The 17,778-nt window shown below is 57.1% G+C and overlaps 1 protein-coding gene across 4 annotated transcripts in view; it reads right to left on the minus strand.

Moving 5' to 3' along the window:
* Nucleotides 1–6,460: 6,460 nt before the first annotated feature.
* Nucleotides 6,461–17,778, minus strand: part of Ttbk1 (tau tubulin kinase 1) — a 36,023-nt gene continuing 24,705 nt past the window's right edge. For all 4 annotated transcript variants that reach the window (XM_090355610.1, XM_090355609.1, XM_090355612.1 and 1 more), the window contains 2 exons: nucleotides 7,286–8,625; nucleotides 6,461–6,986 (listed from right to left, as the gene is read on the minus strand). In XM_090355610.1, the coding sequence (XP_090211736.1) occupies nucleotides 6,650–6,986; nucleotides 7,286–8,625 (1,677 nt within the window). In that variant the 3' untranslated portion in view covers nucleotides 6,461–6,649. The remainder of the gene's footprint in view (nucleotides 6,987–7,285; nucleotides 8,626–17,778) is intronic.

A 17,778-nucleotide genomic window follows, 5' to 3' on the forward strand; every position in this document is an offset into this window, starting at 1 on the left:
CTTTCGGGACTATGCTTTTCTACTTTCCACCGAACTCCCACCCTCCACATCCAGACCAGACTCCCTGCTGAGCTCTTTGGACATTCTCCTACTTAAGCCAAAATACCTTATAGGCTACAAAATGAGTCTCAATGGCCCAATCTTTAGGCTTGTGCACTGGAGAGTGGAATACAGGCTGAGTCCTGGACACCCCCCCTCTAAGTTTCCTCTCAAAACTTCCTTGTCTTATGGTTGAATCTCTCTCTCTCTCTCTCTCTCTCTCTCTCTCTCTCTCTCTCTCTCTCTCTCTCTCTCTCTCTCATGGTTGAATCTCTCTCTCTCTCTCTCTCTCTCTCTCTCTCTCTCTCTCTCTCTCTCTCTCTCTCTGTGTCTCTGTGTCTCTCTCTGTCTCTCTCTCTCTCTGTCTCTCTCTGTCTCTCTCTCTCTGTCTCTCTCTGTCTCTCTCTTTCTCGCTCTCTCTCTTCTTCCCCCCCCCCCCCCCAGATCAACACTCACCCTTCTACCCGGCTTACTACTCCACTCATTTACTCTTCCCTGGAAACTGAGGCCCGACCATCTAATTAATGTTCTTTGTTAACAAATATATCTAAACACATTGTTGTGAAAAATTTTAGATCTTGAGTTTTTCCTTGTTTTTTTGTTTGGTATTGCCTGTTTTTCTAGCATTGTCCATGTGGTTCCATCATAAAAGGGGCAAAAATCTATTTTTTTTTTTGCCAGTCCTGGGCTTGAGCTCAGGGCCTGAGCACTGTCCTTGGACTTTCTCAAGGCTAGAGCTCTACCACTTGAGCCTCAGCACCACTTCCAGCTTTTTTCTATGTATGTGGTACCGAGGAATCGAACCCGGGTCTTCGTGCATGCTAGGCAAGCACTTTAACCACTAGGCCAAACTCCCGGCCCCACAAAAATCTATTTTGCCATTGGAATTCCAGAAAATATTCTCATTTTTTAAATCTGAATGCACCTTATAATGTATATGTGTGCATAATGTTCAAAAGTAACACAAAGAAACTGTCACTACATCTGTAATCCTAGCTACTCAAGAGGTTGAGATCTGAGGATCGTGGTTCAAAGCCAGCTCAGGCACAAATGTCTGTGAGACTCCATTCACCACCAGAAAACTGGAAATGGTGCTGGAGTGTCGCTGTGGCTGAAGTGGTAGAGCAATAGCCTTGAGCTGAAAAGCCTAGGGACAGTGTCTTGGCCCAGAGTTCAAGCCCCATGACTAATACCCCACCAAAAAAAAGAAAAAAAGGAAATCATTTTAAGAAGGAGGGAGGAGGACAGGATAAGTGGCAGAGAGGGAGGACCCCAATGGGGTACTAGTGTGTATTTATGCAAATGTCGCTCTGAGGCCCTTCCCACTTATACAACTAATGTATGCTAATAAAATATCCTTTTAGAAAACCCACCAGGATCCTCGTCATTGCTGATAGGAATGCTAAAATGTTGTACTCACTTCAGAACAGTTTGGGGATTTCTCAAAATGTTAAACAGACTTTCTTCATGATCTAACAATTCCACTCATAAGTACTTGCCCCAGAAAAATGAGTTCCATAATTTAAATTTAATCGTATGGTATGTAAATCTTTTGTTGTGGTTGGTTGTGGGACTTGAACTCTGGGCCTAGGTGTTATCCCTGAACTCTTCAGCTCAAGGCTACCCCTCTACAATATAAATATAAGTCAATTTATCAGTTTAATTTGTGGTACAGGGATGGAACTCAGGCCACTGAATTCAGTGAGCCAAAGTCACTCTAAAAATTGGTAAGAATTGTATTTTAAGACACAATCATGGGCATAAAAATCATCACATTACATTTCAGAATGGTAGGTATAATATGCTCCCCTTTTTATGTATAAGACCTAGATATATGTGGCTTAGAGAGATTATAATAAACAGAAACATTTTAAAAAGTTTTGTTGATGAACCACACTGTGACATTGACAAATATTATTTCTCAGTGGTCATGTTCATGGATGGAGGGGTTTTCATGGTTTATTTTTAGTGTCTAGTACTGACAAGTGGGTCCTGCTTTGAGCTGGGCTTCCACCCTGGGCCTGTTTGTCCCCATATCAGGTGCCATTAGCATCAGACTTGGGACAAAGATTGCTTATGAGTTGGTGGAAGATGCACTCCCGGCGACCTTAGGGTCGAAATGCAAAAGGTTCTCCCTCCTGCCATGCACTCAGCCCATCAGGCCTCTGCTCCCAGAGGTGCACAGGCTTGGAAACTGGCTGCTTCGTTCTAGAGTCTCCCAGCACCTCACAGTATGGCCCTCATTTATGGTTGGTCATGTTCCACTAACCACACTCCAAACTACGGCCATTTAGATCACTTCCAACGTCTTCATTTTTATCTTTGTTCCTGCTGATCCTGGGGATTCAATTTAGGGCCTGGGCACTGTCTCACTCGAGGTTGGCACTCTATCACTTTGAACCACAGCTCCACTCCTGGCTTTTTTTGTGGTTAATTGAAGGTAAGAGTCCCATGAGGGGCCAAGAGTGTGGCCTTGTGGTAGAGTGCTAGCCTAGCATGCATCAAGCACCAGGTTCAATTCCTCGATACCACATATACAGAAAAAGCTGAAAGTGGTGCTGTGGCTCAAGTGGTATGGCACTAGCCTTGTGGAAGCCCAAGGACAGTGCTCAGGCTCTGAGTTCAAGCTCCAAGACTTGCAAAAAATAAATAAAAGTCTTATGTACTTTCCTGTCTGGGTTGGCTTCAAACCATGATCCTCAGATCTATTCCTCCTGAGCACCCAGGGTATGATCCACCAGTGCCCAGCATGGCTCCTTGATTTTACAGGCCACAGTCTCTTGTCCAAACTACTGAGGTCGTAGATGATAAAGAGATGCATAGAAACAGAGGGCAATTTTTTTAAAAATAATTCAGTAATATTCCATACAATGTAAAATACCCTAATAGGAGCCAAACAATAGCTAAGTACCAGTTACTCAGTAATCCCAGTTACTCAGAAGGTTAAAAATTACGTTTAAAGTCAGCCCAGCCAAAAATAGTCTGTGATACTTTATCTCCAATTAACCAACAAAATGAAGTGTGGTTTAAGTGGTAGAATGCTGGTTGTGAGCAAGAAAGACTAGTATGAGCCCAAGGCGCAATACTGGCACAAAACAAAAACCCAAAACCTGTCTTAATAGGATCTAGCATAGAGCCCCATAATGAAAGACATTAATATTTCCACCGAACTGGCATGGTAACACCCAACTATAATCCTAGAGCTTAGAAGGCTAAGAAAAGATGGTAATTTGATACCCACGTGGATAATCTACATAGCCAGACTGTCTCAAACAAACAAACAAACAAAATGCTGGGCTAGGAGTTTGGCCTAGTGGTAGAGTGCTTGCCTAGCATGCATGAAGACCCAGCTTCGATGCCTCAGTACCACATACATAGAAAAAGCTGGAAGTGGTGTTGTGGCTCAAGAGGTAGAGCTCTAGCCTTGAGAAAGCCCAAAGACAGTGCTCAGGCCCTGAGCTCAAGCTCCAGGACTGGCAAAAAAAAAAATGCTTTCACTAAAAACACGTGTAAGTTAAGATTGTAAACTAGTTTTTAATATCAAGTGAATTTAAATCAATTCTCTCTCTCTCTCTCTCTCTCTCTCTCTCTCTCTCTCTCTCTCTCTCTCTCTCTCTCACTTCTGGGCCAGGTCTGTAGGCTTGAACTCTGGATCTAGGCACTAAGCTTTTTGCCCAAGGCTAACAATCTACCATATGAGCTACAGCTCCACTTTCAGTTTTTCATTTTAGTTTGGTTTCTGGTGGTTCACTGGAGATGAGGCTCACTGACTTTCCCACCTGGGCTGGCCTTGGTCTGTGGTCCTCAGATCTCAGCCTCCTGAGTAGCTAGGATGACAGGTGTGAGCCACTTGTGCCCTGATGAGTTTGAACCAAACTAATGAAAAAGATTCCAGTGTTCAGAACTTCCAGGGTTCCGGCTTTACAAAGAAGCTTGGTGGAGCAATGCAAAGCAACGTGTCACAAGTGATCTTGACACACATCCCTTTGTATGTGCACAAGGATATTCACAGGGTAAAGTCTGTCTGCAGTGTCACCTGCTGCCTTTAGGGCAATGCAGATTCTCTCCCTCCTGCTCTGCATCCTGCCAGAACACAGCTGGCCCTCAGCAGAGGCCGCCAGGGGCCTGAGAATACCAGCTTTCCTGTCAGGAGGATAACAAGATCGCCTCCTTTGCCCGTGTAAGTGGCCCTGATCAAGTTTCCTCTACCACGCCTGAGCTCCCATCTCCTCTGTACTCCAAAATAGCCCCTGCCCCTTTGCCTACCAACTAGTACTCCTGGCTCCCTGCCCAGGCTGCGGGTGGGAGGGGTGCTGCCCTGCCCTCCTGAAAGGGGAGAATAATCCAGGCCAAAAGAAACAAAGGTCCACAGGCTTTTTAATGGTGTAATGGCTACTTCCCTTCCAAGACCCGCTCTAATCATGACAGCAGCTTCCAGGGAATGGGGGGGGGAGTGAGAAGGGGCAGGAGCGGACAGAGGCCATGCAATGACTGGGAAAGGTGGGGAGGGCTGTTACATTCTGTTTGGCATGTAAACATTCTTGGTGGCTTCCCAGGAAGGGGGGAGCCTCCCTAACTCCCTCCCCGTGCCCAAGGGCTGAGAAGGCTGAGCAAGGCAGGCCCCTGCCAGGAGCTGGGAGAAAGCAGGGTGCCCTGTGCCTGGGATGTGGCCCTTCTCCTGTGCCCCTCTGACATGGGGCAGCTAGGGAGGGAGGGCAAGTTTGGAGGAGCAAATCCTACATCTGAGGGGACACTGGAGAGGCCGAGGGGTTCAGTGACACTCTCTCATAGAGGAGGGGCTTAGGACCTGGGAGGGGGGGTCTGGTGCAGCTGCAGGTAGGGACACTGGGTTATGTGGGCCCCTCTGCCCTGGGGAGAGGAGCAGACTCAGGCCCCTAGCTGCCCCTCCAGGGGCCTTCCTCCTCCCCACTCCCCTGGTGACATTCAGTGACTCAGAGGCCTGAGGTCAGTTGAGAGCCCTAGCAAGGTATGGGATCCCAGGGGTGGAAGGGTTTTACGTCTCTGCCAGCTCCAGCACTGAAGGAAGCTGGGCATGGGGACAGTCCCCTCCCCAAGCCAGGGTAGGGTAGTGGTGTTGGTCCTAGGGCAGAGGTGAGGTTGGGTCCCTACATTCACGGTTAGATTGGTGGCAAGGACCTGGGCACCAGGGGTTATGCCCTGGCCCCACCTGGCATGAGTTGATTGTCGTTCAGAGAAGCTCTAGGTGGAGTGGCAGGGAGCAGCCTTCTTCCAGCTCCGCAGCTCCGCGGGACCCAGAGGGCAGTAGAGGGCCTTGGAGGGGCTCTGGCTGGCAAGGAGGGCTGCGTGTGAAGAGGTTTCCTGAGTGTTCTGGGAGCTTCTGCATCTGCACGGGATGGACCAAGAAGGCCGTCCACCCTTGTGTCCTTCCCTGGGCTGCTCTGCAGAAAGGCTGCCCTCTTGGCATGGAAGCAGCTGCCCAAGCCTGCTAACTCTTACTGAGCAGTTGGGCTGGTAGCACCAAACTGCTTGTGGGCATCCTTCTGGTGATGGCGGACAAGCGTGGCCAGGCCATAGGAACAGGCCCAGGCCGGCCTGCCTTCTCCCTGGATGTCTTTGCTTACTCTCTGTGGCCAGGAGACAGGCTGTGGGGAGCTGAGGATGGAGGAGATGGGAGGGGGCTGCTCCAGGTGTGTGTGGGGAGGAAGGTGGGGTCTGGGTGTCCCTTCTGCAGCCAGAGTGCTGCCTGCTCCAGATGCAGGCAGGAGGGACTCATGGTGAGGTGGGATGGGCCGCCAGCCTATCCAGGCTGAAGGGAGAGCAGAAGGGGGGTGGGGAAGGGGTGTGTGGACTGGAGACCAATCACATGGCACAGCACACAATCTGGAAGGGACACGGGCCTTTCTGCCTCTGGGGGACTGCTGTGAGTCAGGCCACCTGTTTCTGCTCTTCTCTCCCCTGCTCAGATCTCTTCCAAAGCAGGGAGGAGGACAGGCTAGAACCAAGTCCTCAGATCTCCCCAGGGCAAGCACAGAAGGTGACCGCCAACCACTTGTCTTGTGTGACACATTCAGGAGAGAAGAGTATTGGCTGAAACTGCAGCAGGCTGGCTTGAGGTTAGAAGGCAGGAATAATTCCTCGTGGGAAGGGATCCTGCGCACTGGACTGGGCCATGAGCAGGAGTGGAACCTTCTCAAAGCCTCCTTCCAGGCTCAAGAGCCTTCAGAAGAAGGGGGTCCCTGCCCCCCAGAGAGCCAAGAATCGCCGGCCCGCTGCCCTCCGCCGTGTCCAGGACAGAGCTGCGCCCCCCCACACACACACCTGAGTAGACCTGTGGCCTCTGAACCCCACCTTCCCAGCCCGGCATCTGAGAGGCTGCCCTTCCACCAGGGGTCCCGGGAAGCGAGCTCCACTTCGGGAATCGGGAGCGGCGGTGGAGCAGGGTGTGGAGGAGGGCGGGCGCGGCAGGAGGGGACTAGCAGAGGCCGTGGAGGCCTGGTGGGTGCAGGGGGAGGTGGGGCCGCGGTGGCGCGCACGGGCGGGCGCGTAAGGCTGTGCTGGGAGCTATTCCAGAGTGGCCGGCTGCGAGGGGGGGCCCGGGCGAGGGCTGGGGCCCAGCGGGCGGCGGGCGTCAGGATCTGGCCCCGGCCCGGCTTTCGGAGACCCCTGCCCGGCCTTTGGTTGCTGTGCGCTGAGTCTGGAGTTTCCCTTTGGGTCCTTTCTTGGGGCCCGCGGGCCCGGGGGCGCTGTCGGGCGGGGCGCGGGCCGAGGGGGCCCCCCGGGCCGAGGGGGCGGGGCTCTCCTGGCGGGGCGGGGCTTGGCGCGGGGCGGCGTGGGGGAGGCCCGGGCTGCGCGGCGCGGGGGCCCGGGCGCGCGGCGCTTTCCCGCCGGGGCTGCGGCCGGGGGGCTGTTTGGGGCGAAGGTCGGCTGCCGTGGTGGACCCCGGGGGCTTCTGCAGCTGGAGCCTGCTGAGGGGCAGAGGGAGGGAAAGAAAAGGGAGAGGTGTTTTCAGAACCCCCGAGGAGACGAGGCTCGGGGGGGTAAACCGAGGCCCGGGGGCCCGCGACCGGGCGTCCCGACGCCTCTCGAGGGTGTGCGTCCGGACGTGAGGACGCGGTCCCCACGCCGGGCCGGCTCCCGCCCCCGAGCCGGGTGAGGGTCTTGCGGAGCCCCTGACCCGGGCCCCGCGGGGATCCGGGGGTTCCCTCCCCCCATCTTGGGGATCCGGGGTTCCCGCCCATCTTCCGGGCCCCGCGGGGCTTCTCACCTGCCGGGGGCGGCGGCGTCGGGCGCCGGGGCCGCGCCGCGGGGTCTGCCCGGGGGCGGCGGGGCCGCGGGCGGGGCCGCGCGGACGCCGACGGGGCGGGGGATGCGGCTGCGGGCGGCGCCCCGGGGCTCCGAGGCGGGGCCGTCCTCCTCCGAGCCGGTGCCGGACAGCGTCTCCGAGGCGCGCCGCGGGCCCTCGCTGGAGGACGAGGAGGCCCCGGCCGAGGCCAGCCGCGGCAGCGGGCGCCCCCGCCGCTTCTCCATCGCCAGCCTCGCCAGGTCCGGCGGCGGCCGCGCCCGTTTGCTCCGCCACTCTCTGGCCGACAGCGAGCCCGACGGCTCGGAGCCCGTGTCCTCCTCGGACAGCAGGACCGGGATGCGGCTGCGGGGCCGGGGGCCCGGCCCGGCGCCGGGGCCTCTCTGGGGACCTGGCTCCCGGGGGCAGGCGGGGGCCGCTGCCTCGGCCGGGGCCGCGCCGTGCTCCCCGGGGCCCCGCTCGCCCTCGGCGCGCTCCTCCTCGGGCCGGGCCGCCTGTCCCCCGGAGGACATGACGTTCAGGTGGGTCTTCTCGGCGATGTGCACGAAGGTCCTCTCAACTTTGGTGAAGGGCGAGGAGGCCCCGGCCCCCGCCCCGGCCCCCGGGGCCCCGGCCCCCGCCCCGGCCGCCGGCCCCGGCCCGGCGGGCTTGGGCTCCGACTTGAGCACGGACGACAGGGTGCCGGGCTCCGACACGTCCAGCTGGCTGCCGGCGGGCTGCGGCCGCTCGTGCTGCGGGGTCAGGGCGGCCAGGGTGCCCAGATCCGGGTCCGGAGCCAGCTCGGCAGTGACCGGCGACTTCTTCATGTCGCCGGGGGAGACCAGCACCAGCGTTTTGGAGCCTTCTTCAGGCTCCAGGTCCCCGTCCGCCACGGAGGCGCGGCCCCTGCTTTCCCTGTGGTCCTCGGCCAGCAGCGTGGACGGGGCGCCCTCCTGGCTCCGGTCCGTGCTCCTCTCACTCCCGTCACTGCTGGAGCCGCTTCGAGGCCCCAGCACCTCCCCCAAAACCCCTGCATCCTCCTCTTCCTCCTCCTCCTCTTCCTCCTCCTCCTCCTCTTCTTCCTCCTCCTCCTCTTCCTCCTCTTCCTCCTCCTCCTCTCCCTCCTCCTCGTCCTCCTTCCCGTTAGCCTGAGGGTACGCGGGGGCCGTGAGCAGCACGCGGGAGAACCCCACTCGGCGGACCCTGCTGAGCAGCCGCGCCCGCTCGTGGTCGGAGAGATCCCGCTGGAAGGGCTGGCGGGGCAGGCTGAGCGGGAGCGCCGGCGGGAGGCCGTTCACCTCGGCGGGGGGCGCCGCCGCCGACACCTGCAGGGGCACAGAGGGGTCCTCAGTCACGGCCGGCCGGGTCTGCAGCCAGGCCATGCCCTGCCCGGGACCCCGGGCCTGGGATGGAGCCCCCCCCCCCCCCCCCCCCCCGCCTGCCCTGGGGCGCCTGGAAGCCAGGGCTCTGCAGGCCCCAGGACCAGAGCCTGGATTCCAGTCTGGCTTGTCCGTCTCCTTGCCCTCTATTTCACCTGCCCCTCTCTTTACCTCGCGTATCCTGACCCCTCAACCAATTACAGAACAAGGCGGCCGTGAAGATCACCCTCCCCAGCTGGGCGCTGGCGGCTCGCACCTGTCATCCCAGCCGCTCGGGAGGCTGAGATCCCAGGTAGAAAAGTCCTCTGAGACGCCTATCTCCAGTTAACCCTAAGAGGCTGGAAATGGAGCTGTGGCTCAAGGGGTAGCCTGGAGGGTGAAAGCTCAGGGACAGTGCTCAGGCCCACAATTCAAGCCAAAGAAGAAGAAGAAGAATGAGAAGGAGGAGGAGGAAGAGAGGAGGTAGATCACTCCAGGCAAGGGGTCTGTATCACTTTTTGAGAGCCTCTTCCCTGTGGTCCCGGCGTCACCTGTCAACCAGGATGTGGTCAGGTCCACTATGGCATGCAGACCACACGCAATTCACGTCTTCTCTGGGGAGCCTTGTGCAGAACCCCTGACAAGGTGACGATGGATGAAAGAACGTAAACCACATCGTCCATTTGCTTCCTTCCTTCCGTACAAGAAGGGCACTGTCTCCTGCACCTTGGCGTCTTGTCTGGCTCTGCCCTGTCCATCCCACAATGCACCAGGCCTGCGAGGGCTGACACAGCTTCACTGGGCAGCGGGATGGTACTGACAGTGCCGGGCACTTCGCTAGCCTTTTAACACACACTGGGCCTCTGTCTTCCCGAGCCGACAGCGCAGTGCATCCCATGAGGGCCCAGGGACACTGATACCTCATCACCACCACGTCTGTGCCTGCTCCTCCAGCCTCAGCCCACCCGGTGCTTCCTCCTCTCCACCCTCCCCTGCCATCCATCCTTCGTACAGGCCTTTCTAGAACTCACATCTGCCTCCATCTCTCTCTGGCCCCTACAGTTCTCAGGTGACACATTCTAGCCTTGGTACAGGAGCAAGTTCCACCCCGCAGCACGTGGCTCTCTTCTGCCTCAGCTTTACCATGGCACCGCCCTCTCCACCCCCCCCCCCCCCCCCCCCCCCCCCCCGGTGTCCCAGACTTTCTAGGGCTTCCAGTACTTCTCAGGGTGCAGTTTGTGCCTCACACTTGGCCCAGAACGTTACTTTGCCCAGGCCCCTCATGGGAAATTCCTACCTGACTGCAACAGATGCTCTCCCATAAACTACCTGTCCACCACCAAGCAAACATCACAAATTTCTGCCTTCTACTTGTTTGCCTTCACCCTTCTATTGTCTCTGTAGCCTTCTATTCTCTCTATGTGGATTTATACAGTTTTCTTTCCTGTGAAGAGCACATCTGAAGGATTTCATTCATTCTTTCATTTATTCATTCTTTTTTTTTTTTGCCAGTCCTGGGCTTGAGCTCAGGGCCTGAGCACTGTCCTTGGACTTTCTCAAGGCTAGAACTCTACCACTTGAGCCTCAGCACCACTTCTGGCTTTTTCTATATATGTGGTACCAAGGAATCGAACCCGGGTCTTCGTGCATGCTAGGCAAGCACTTTAACCACTAGGCCAAACTCCTGGCCCTATTCATTTTTTTAATTCACTCATTCATCTGGTATCTGCTGTCCCTATCATCTGTGGTTTAAGTGTTGAACAAGATACACAAAGCCTTTCTTTTCACAGAGTGTGCTATGTCTGTTACACAAAAACAAATAGAGATATGGAGATAAAGTCAGGTGCTGGAGGCTCATGCCCTGTAATCATAATGACTGAAGAAGCTGAGATCATTCTGGTTTTTGCAGCCAGCCCAGGCTTGACAAATCGAAGACATACTTATTTCCAATAAACCACCAAAAAGCTAGCAGAGGAAGTGTGGCTTAAGTGATAAAGTGCCAGCCAGGAGCAAAAAAGTTAAAGAAGGCTGGGAGGATAGCCTAGTGTTAGAGTGCTCGCCTAGCAGGCATGAAGCCCTGGATTCGATTCCACAGTACCACATACACAGAAAAATTTGGAAGTGGTGCTGTGGCTCAAGTGGCAGAGCTCTAGCCTTGAGCAAAAAGTGTCCAAGGACAGTGCCCAGGCTCTGAGTTCAAGCCCCAGGACTGGCAAAAAAAAAAAAAAAAAGCTAAAGAAGAGCATGAGGCCTTGAGTTCAAGCTCTAGCATCAGCAAGAAACAAACCAATGAACACATGTCGTGGAAGCAAATAGGCTCAACAAATGTTAGCTCCCTGTCGGGTCTCTGCCTGCCTTCCCACTCCTCTTATCCTGGTCTAGAGGTCACTGTGTCCTTGCCTTCATAGGGCCTGCACATCACACCTATAGCAGCAGGCGAAGGAGCCATTCTGCTGGCTGAGGTTCAGTATAAAGCTTGGCTGCCGAGGCTGGTGGAGGCCAAGGCAGGAATCTCCAAGGCCTAGCGCCTAGCATGGGCTAAGGCTGTGACTCCCCCGCCCCACCTGCCACCATTTTCCCTATAACCTGCCTCATGTGAGGACTTGGTGGGGGCAGGGGAGTAACACAAAGAGGGCAGACTGGGACCCTGGATAGAAGCCCCACACAAATGCTTTCTTCTTTTTCCATATCATTCATTCACTCTTATTCTCCCATTCACACACTATGTGCCCAGCTAGAGTGCTTTGCTATGCTCATTTAGCAATGTGCCCGTCAGGGAGAATGGCTGGTAGAAGGTAGCAGAGGCTCTCTGAAGCTTTTTGTGAGTGGGGACCACGAGGGCCAGGCGGACAACACACAGCTCTGAACATTCTTCTCTCCTGCCGGCACCATCTACCCTGTCAGCAGGGAGGCTCCATGGCCCTGCCAGGCCTGCCTTCCTCCACAGGACTCTGCCCCATCTTTGACATCCTGAACGTTTCTGTTGGGATCACCCTTCATCCAGAAATCTCTCAGCAAAATTCCCATCCAGAGGCGGCATTCCCTCCCCACAACACACACAGTGCCCACTTTGTACAACCATGCTCACAACTCTCTCTCCTTCCATCCTTGCCTCCTCTGACTCCAGGAGAGAGGAAGAATAACCACCAAAATCAACCCTCAGTGGTCACCAAGGTCTGCTGGGCCACAAAGATCTGAGCGTGGACTGATGTGGGATTGGTCCAGATTAAGCGGGTCAGCCAGGGAGGTCCGGGATTCGAGCTCTAGCCAGTGCCTCCCCGGCCTCCATCCTGATCCCACGCAGCGGGTTCGGGAGGAAGGGCTGTGAGTCTGAGTGGGGACAGTTCTGTCTGCAGGATGGGGGCCCGCTTACACATGCTGTGCCCCTGCCCTGCCCCTCTCACATCCGGCTCCCTGCTCTTCAGCCTGGGCTCAGTTCCTGCCTCCCCTGTGGCCCAGTGGGTCTTCATTTATAGAAAACCACCTCAGGACACGTTTGTACTTTGTTCTAGAGGCCTGTGGACACTGGGGGGAGGAGGAGAAGCAGCAGTCGTGCCACCCTGCCCCCAGCTGGCAGGGAAGATTGTGCCAGGTGCCAACAAATTGCAGCGAGAGCTGGCAGAGCTCACACCTTCAGGCTGTCCTCCAGGGCAGTGGAACTTTATGATTCTGATTTGCTTTCGTCTCCCAGGCCTCCGTGGCGATTCAGACAGAGTTTGGCAAAATGCAGAGGTAAGAGTGGGATCTTGGGGGGAGAGGCGAGGAATCCTCAGCCCTCCCTTCCACCCGGAGCTGAGGGCAGCGCTCCCAGCCAGAGCCCAGCTTATCCCAGTCAACAGAGTCTACGTCGATTCCAGTCCACAGCAAAAGTGAAAGGAGGGGGCTGGCAAGACTCACACCCATGCGGTGCTCCGGGACACTGATGCTGGGGACAGGCTCCTGACTCTTGGGGCAGCCGGCAGAGGAAGTATACATGGGAGACTCCCTATCTAGAACTCAGGCCAAACTCAGAGACTGGGAACTTAAACCTCAGTTCAAACTCCCAAGGTGCAGAGGGGTCAGGGGCTGGGATAGGATGAGTCGAGCAATAAAAGCAGAAGCGGAGGTCTGGGAGTTTGGCCTAGTGGTAGAGTGCTTGCCTAGCATGCATGAAGACCTGGGTTCGATTCCTTGGTACCACATACATAGAAAAAAGCCGGAAATGGTGCTGAGGCTCAAGTGGTAGAGCTCTAGCCTTGAGAAAGTCCAAGGACAGTGCTCAGGCCCTGAGCTCAAGCCCAGGACTGGCAAAAAAAAAAAAAAAAAGGAGTGGAGCCAACACCCCCAGGCCCTGTTGGCCTGGAGGAGGGCTTTGTCCTTCTCCCTCCTCCCCTCAGTGAACCCCCTCAACCTCACCCCAGTGCCCCTGAGACGAAGCGCCCTCCACCCCATGCCCCCAAACCTGCCTGAGTAGATGAGGATGTGGATCCAGTGCCTCCACCACTCTGCAACCACAAAGCTGCCTCTCCTGGAGGCCTCCAGTCTGCCTGCCCTCCCCTCAGCACATCTCGGCCAAGCCAGAGTCCTCCCTCTCCCCTAAGAGGGCATCTAGATGGTGGGGGCTGTGATCATGGAGCAGGTAGCCAGAAAGCTCCACCAGCCTCATACACTTGCCCTGCCCTGCCTCCCAGTCTCCTTCCCCACCAGGGCGGGGCTGGGGTGGGGGATGTCCTAGGTGTGTGTGTGTCGGGAGACTCCTCCATGTCCTGAGGATGACACACACTGGCTTGGGCCCAGCCGGGAGCAGTGGGGTGTCGGCAGGGTGCCTCCTCAGGTCCTGGCACCCCACCCCACAAACCCAGCCTTCGGCTTGGCTCTCTTCCTCCCTCCCCAGCTAGGTGGCAGAGACCAGAGTCCACACCGCCTCTCCCCATGAACAGCCAGCTGGGGAGGGAAGCGCAGCGGACCAGGCGCGAAAGCCCTCGGGTGGGCCTGCAGCACGCCAGCCCGGCCCTGCCCGGCGCCCGTGCCCCAGCCGAGGTCTGCGCCAGGGCTGCGGGGGGAAAGAAAGCAGGCGAGGCACAGGCTCCTGGAAGGCGTCTTTAATCAGGATTTGGTAGTACAGAAGCTCTCCGGATTGTCTGCATGAACATACAGGGACTTCAAAAGGCACAAGATCCCTCGCACAGCCTCGTCGGCGGGGCCGCGCCCGGTCGCCCGCCGGCCCGCGGTGCGTGACGGTTTCAAGTGTTGGTTGTACAGTACTCGCCGTCTAGGGCGGGGCTCAGCGCATGCTCGTCTGCCCGGCCGGGCCGCCGCGTGTACACGGGGGGACGCTCGGGGTGGGGGCGCCCGCCTGGAGGGCTGTTTCCGCGCATGCTTCGGGCGGGCGGGCGGCACAGCAAGCGTATAATACAGTTATTGCAGTGCGGAGGGGCGGGAAGGGCTTGCGGTGGGAGCGAGGGGTGGACTGGGCGGCCCCGAGCCCCCCGCCCCCGGCCGGGGCGCCTCGCCTGGAGGGGGCCGGCGGGGAACCGGGGCGCTCGGCGGGCCTGGGGCTGAACTCCCCAGTCGCACCCGTCCCGGGCTGGGGCCGGGGGTCGAGGGGCGGGGCCGGGGTTCGGGGGCGGGGCCTGGACCCAGCCCCGCCCGCCCCGTGCAGTCCGTCCGCTCGGGCCCCGGGCCGGGCCCGCCCTCCCCCACGGGCCCGCCCTCCCCCACGGGCCCCTCGGCCGCGAGGAGTCGGCGGAGCAAGTGCAAAGGAAGCGGATGTTGGTCCCTGAGTTTTATTTTCGGGAGTGGGGCGGGGGAAGAGCCGGAAGTGGAGCAGGAGGTGCGGGGACCCCCAGGGCCCTTCGTGTGGGACGGGGTGAGGCGCGGGCGCGGGGCGAAGGGGCGGGCGGCTCCCTCCACTCTGGGCTCTTTGGCATCCAACTGCCAGGCGGGGTGTGGGGGCGCCCGCCCCAGCCCAGGGGGCTGGAGGGAAGAGGGAGGGCGAGGGGGGCTCGGGTCCCAGCAGGCCTGCCCGGCCTCGAGCCCTGTCGCCTGCAGGCCGGGCCGGCGCCGTGGCAGCTGGTTTCGACGGCTACATTCGCGGTGTGAGGCCGGGCGGGCAGGGTCCAGTGACAGTTAGAAACTTGGAGCTGCGAGCACGGGAACGCCGTGGACGACCAAGTGCGTGCACGCGTGGGTGCACGAGGTGTCGGGGCCAGGCGAACCCCGCATCCTCCCCGTGCACGCGGCGTGACGGCGGAGCCGGGGGCGGGGCTTCCTACCCACCCCCTCCGCCGGAGGCCCCCCGGCGGCCGCCCTCGGGCTGGGCGTGTCCCGGATCTAACGGAGTTCAGCGTACCATGGGGGGGGAGGGCGTCAGGCCCTCCGCCCAGCAAACCCAATACACCACTGTCTGTGCCCCGCCCAGACGGCGCCCCCGACCTGCCACCCCGCTCAGTCCTGACGCGGGGCTGTGATGGCAGCTCCCACACCCACCCTGCGCCAGCAGACAGCACCAACCCTCCCCAGAAAAAGGGACCTGTCAGGGCAGAGGAGGGGGCCGAGCCCAGCCTGGCTCAGAGGCGCCCACCCAGGGCAGGGCCGGGTCTGTTTGCCTCCCAGACTTGGGCGCGCAGCGGGAGACTGCTGGGCTCGGGGGTCTGTGGATGGCTGAGTACTTATTGCTGTGGCTCAAGCTGTGTGAGGATGTGCCTTTGTTACTGAGAATTTAACAGAACCCGCTGAGAAAAACGAAACAAAACACCGTCCTAACACTCCACTCGCCAAGAACAAGTCCACTGTGCCACACACTCAGGCATGTGCGTCCACACGACACGCACACGCACACGCCATGCCGCCCCTAAGACGCCCCTGTGGGAGGGGCGAGTGCCCCTGCACAGCTCTGCTCAGGCTCCCGGGGTCCCCGCCTCCCGAGGCTGCCTGTGCTGGGCTCACACATGCATCTTTCCTTTAAAACAACAAAAAACCTGCTTTGGATTTGTTTCTTAAAATTAGATGCCAGCTATCTAAATTTTTAGTGCCCACCATTAAAAATTGGGAGACTTCACATAAAAATGAGACAGTGGCAACCACCAGTTGAGCTAAGGAAAGTGACTGGGGTGGCCTGTGACCCCAATTTCCCACCGTCCCCAAACTGCCAGTTCCTGACAGGGCTTGGTTGCATGCTTGTTCAGAGTCTCCTCGTCAGGGCTCAGGGAAGCCAGAATCTGCGCTGTGAGCCTGCCCAGACTGTCAAGGTCAAGGGTTCAAGCACCTGCCTTCTCACACCCTTATCCCCAGAGATGCTACGGGATGTGTGAGATCATTTGGGACTTGCAAGGGGTGGGGGGCTCATGGGATGGAATCCAGCAATTTCAGCTGATCCGTGGCAACATGGGGTTAGAAAGGAAAGGATGGCTGAGAGACAACTCTTCTCTAGACTGCATGAGAGGATGCCAACAAGGAAGGACCATGAGAAAAGCAATACACAGACCAAATGTATATGGATGCCTGTGGAACCAGACCTGTTATTCAGCATCAGTAGCTTCTCTAAATGTCTTTGATTAACTGTTAAGTGCAGTAACACTAGGATCTACCTTACAGGGTAGACTGAGGTTTTAAATGAGTTAATATTGTAAAGTGCTCACATCCTGGCCTGACACATGATGAAGCCCTGTGCGCCAGTGACTTAAATAGAAAATAAATAACTGGAGGACACCACTCTGTGCGGGGTATGGGTACAAATTACAAAAACATCACCTTTAAAGTACAACAGAGTGCTGTCTGTTTTCAAAGCTGACTTTGGGCAGGAGAGGGGGAAGGGGAGGGCCTTCCCCAGCCTCAGCACCATTTCTCCACACATTCTGGCCTGCACTTTAGAAAAATCCTATAGCGAAAACCAGTCTACCTTACCTAGCAGCCAGGCTGTGTAGTCCTAAACCTCCCCTGATCTAACACAGATAGCTCAGATGACCTTAGCAGTTCCCCAAAGTCAAAACAACCCTGAAAAGACAGTCCTTAGTGAGGTTCCCTTCTTGCTCACTCTGAGCTTTATGGCTTACAAAGCACTGCTCCACTCCAAAGAAGATGCAAACAGGTGTCCCAGAAAGGACAAATGTTTTGAATCATGCTTTCTGCTTTGAAGGAGACTCTGTCCCCCAGGCAGGCCGAGGGTCACACTGAGAATGCTTAGCCGGCCCCATCCAGAGGGCTTCTGAATCAGTCATTGTAATGCTTTTAAAACGAGGCTCAAGCCAGTGCCATTGCTTTTGGTAAGTCTTAAGGCACTTTGGGGGGTCTTAGAGTACCTCTAGAGGGTTCTGGTCACAGGATGGAGTTCTGCTCAAGGGTGGTTAGGGGAACTCTCCAGAAAGGATGTTAGATAGCGGGGTGCGGCTAGGCTATGGAGTGGATGGCAAGCACAACCCCCTCAACTCATCCCTGCCCCCACCTGAAGGCTGGGAAGAGGCCAGAGGACAAGGGGGTCAGGCCAGGAGCAGGGGAATGGGGTTCCTGTATACCCTAGGCCTCACCATTGTGCTTTGTTTTCTGTTCTTTCCCAAAGGGTCTTCCAGCCCCTCCCCAATCGGTAGCCTGGGTGGGAAGGGACACAGGGATTAGAGAACCTGTGATGGCTGAATATTAGTGGCTCACATCTGTAATCCTAGCTACTCAGGAGGCTGAGATCTGAGGGCCAGCTGGGGCATTTGAGTCCATGGGACTCTTATCTCCACTAAACTACCAAAAAGCTGTATGTGGAGCTGTGGCTCAAGTGGTAGAGAGCCAGCCTTGAGGAAAAAAAAGCTAAGAGACAGTGTTAAAGTTCTGAGCTCAAGCCCCAGTACCAACACACACACACACACACACACACACACACACACACACACACACGAATATGTGATGGATGGAAAAGGTGCCCTCATTAAAAAAGGTGTGGGAAAATGGGAAAAAGTAGGGGCGGGGGTTGGCAAAGCAACTGGTTTATGAGAGTAGCTTGTGCAAATGAGGCATTCACCATATTTCCATGCTGGCCATTTGCAAGACAGCTGAGCTCGGGCACTGCATACCATACTCACAGCCCCTTTCCCCTGCAAGGCTGGCGGGGACCTCAGCACAGGACCTAACCATAGGCATCCTGGAGTAGAGAGG

This window comes from Megascapheus bottae, chromosome 22, assembly GCF_031878675.1.
Source record: "Megascapheus bottae isolate mThoBot1 chromosome 22, mThoBot2.hap1, whole genome shotgun sequence".
Lineage (NCBI taxonomy): Eukaryota > Metazoa > Chordata > Mammalia > Rodentia > Geomyidae > Megascapheus > Megascapheus bottae.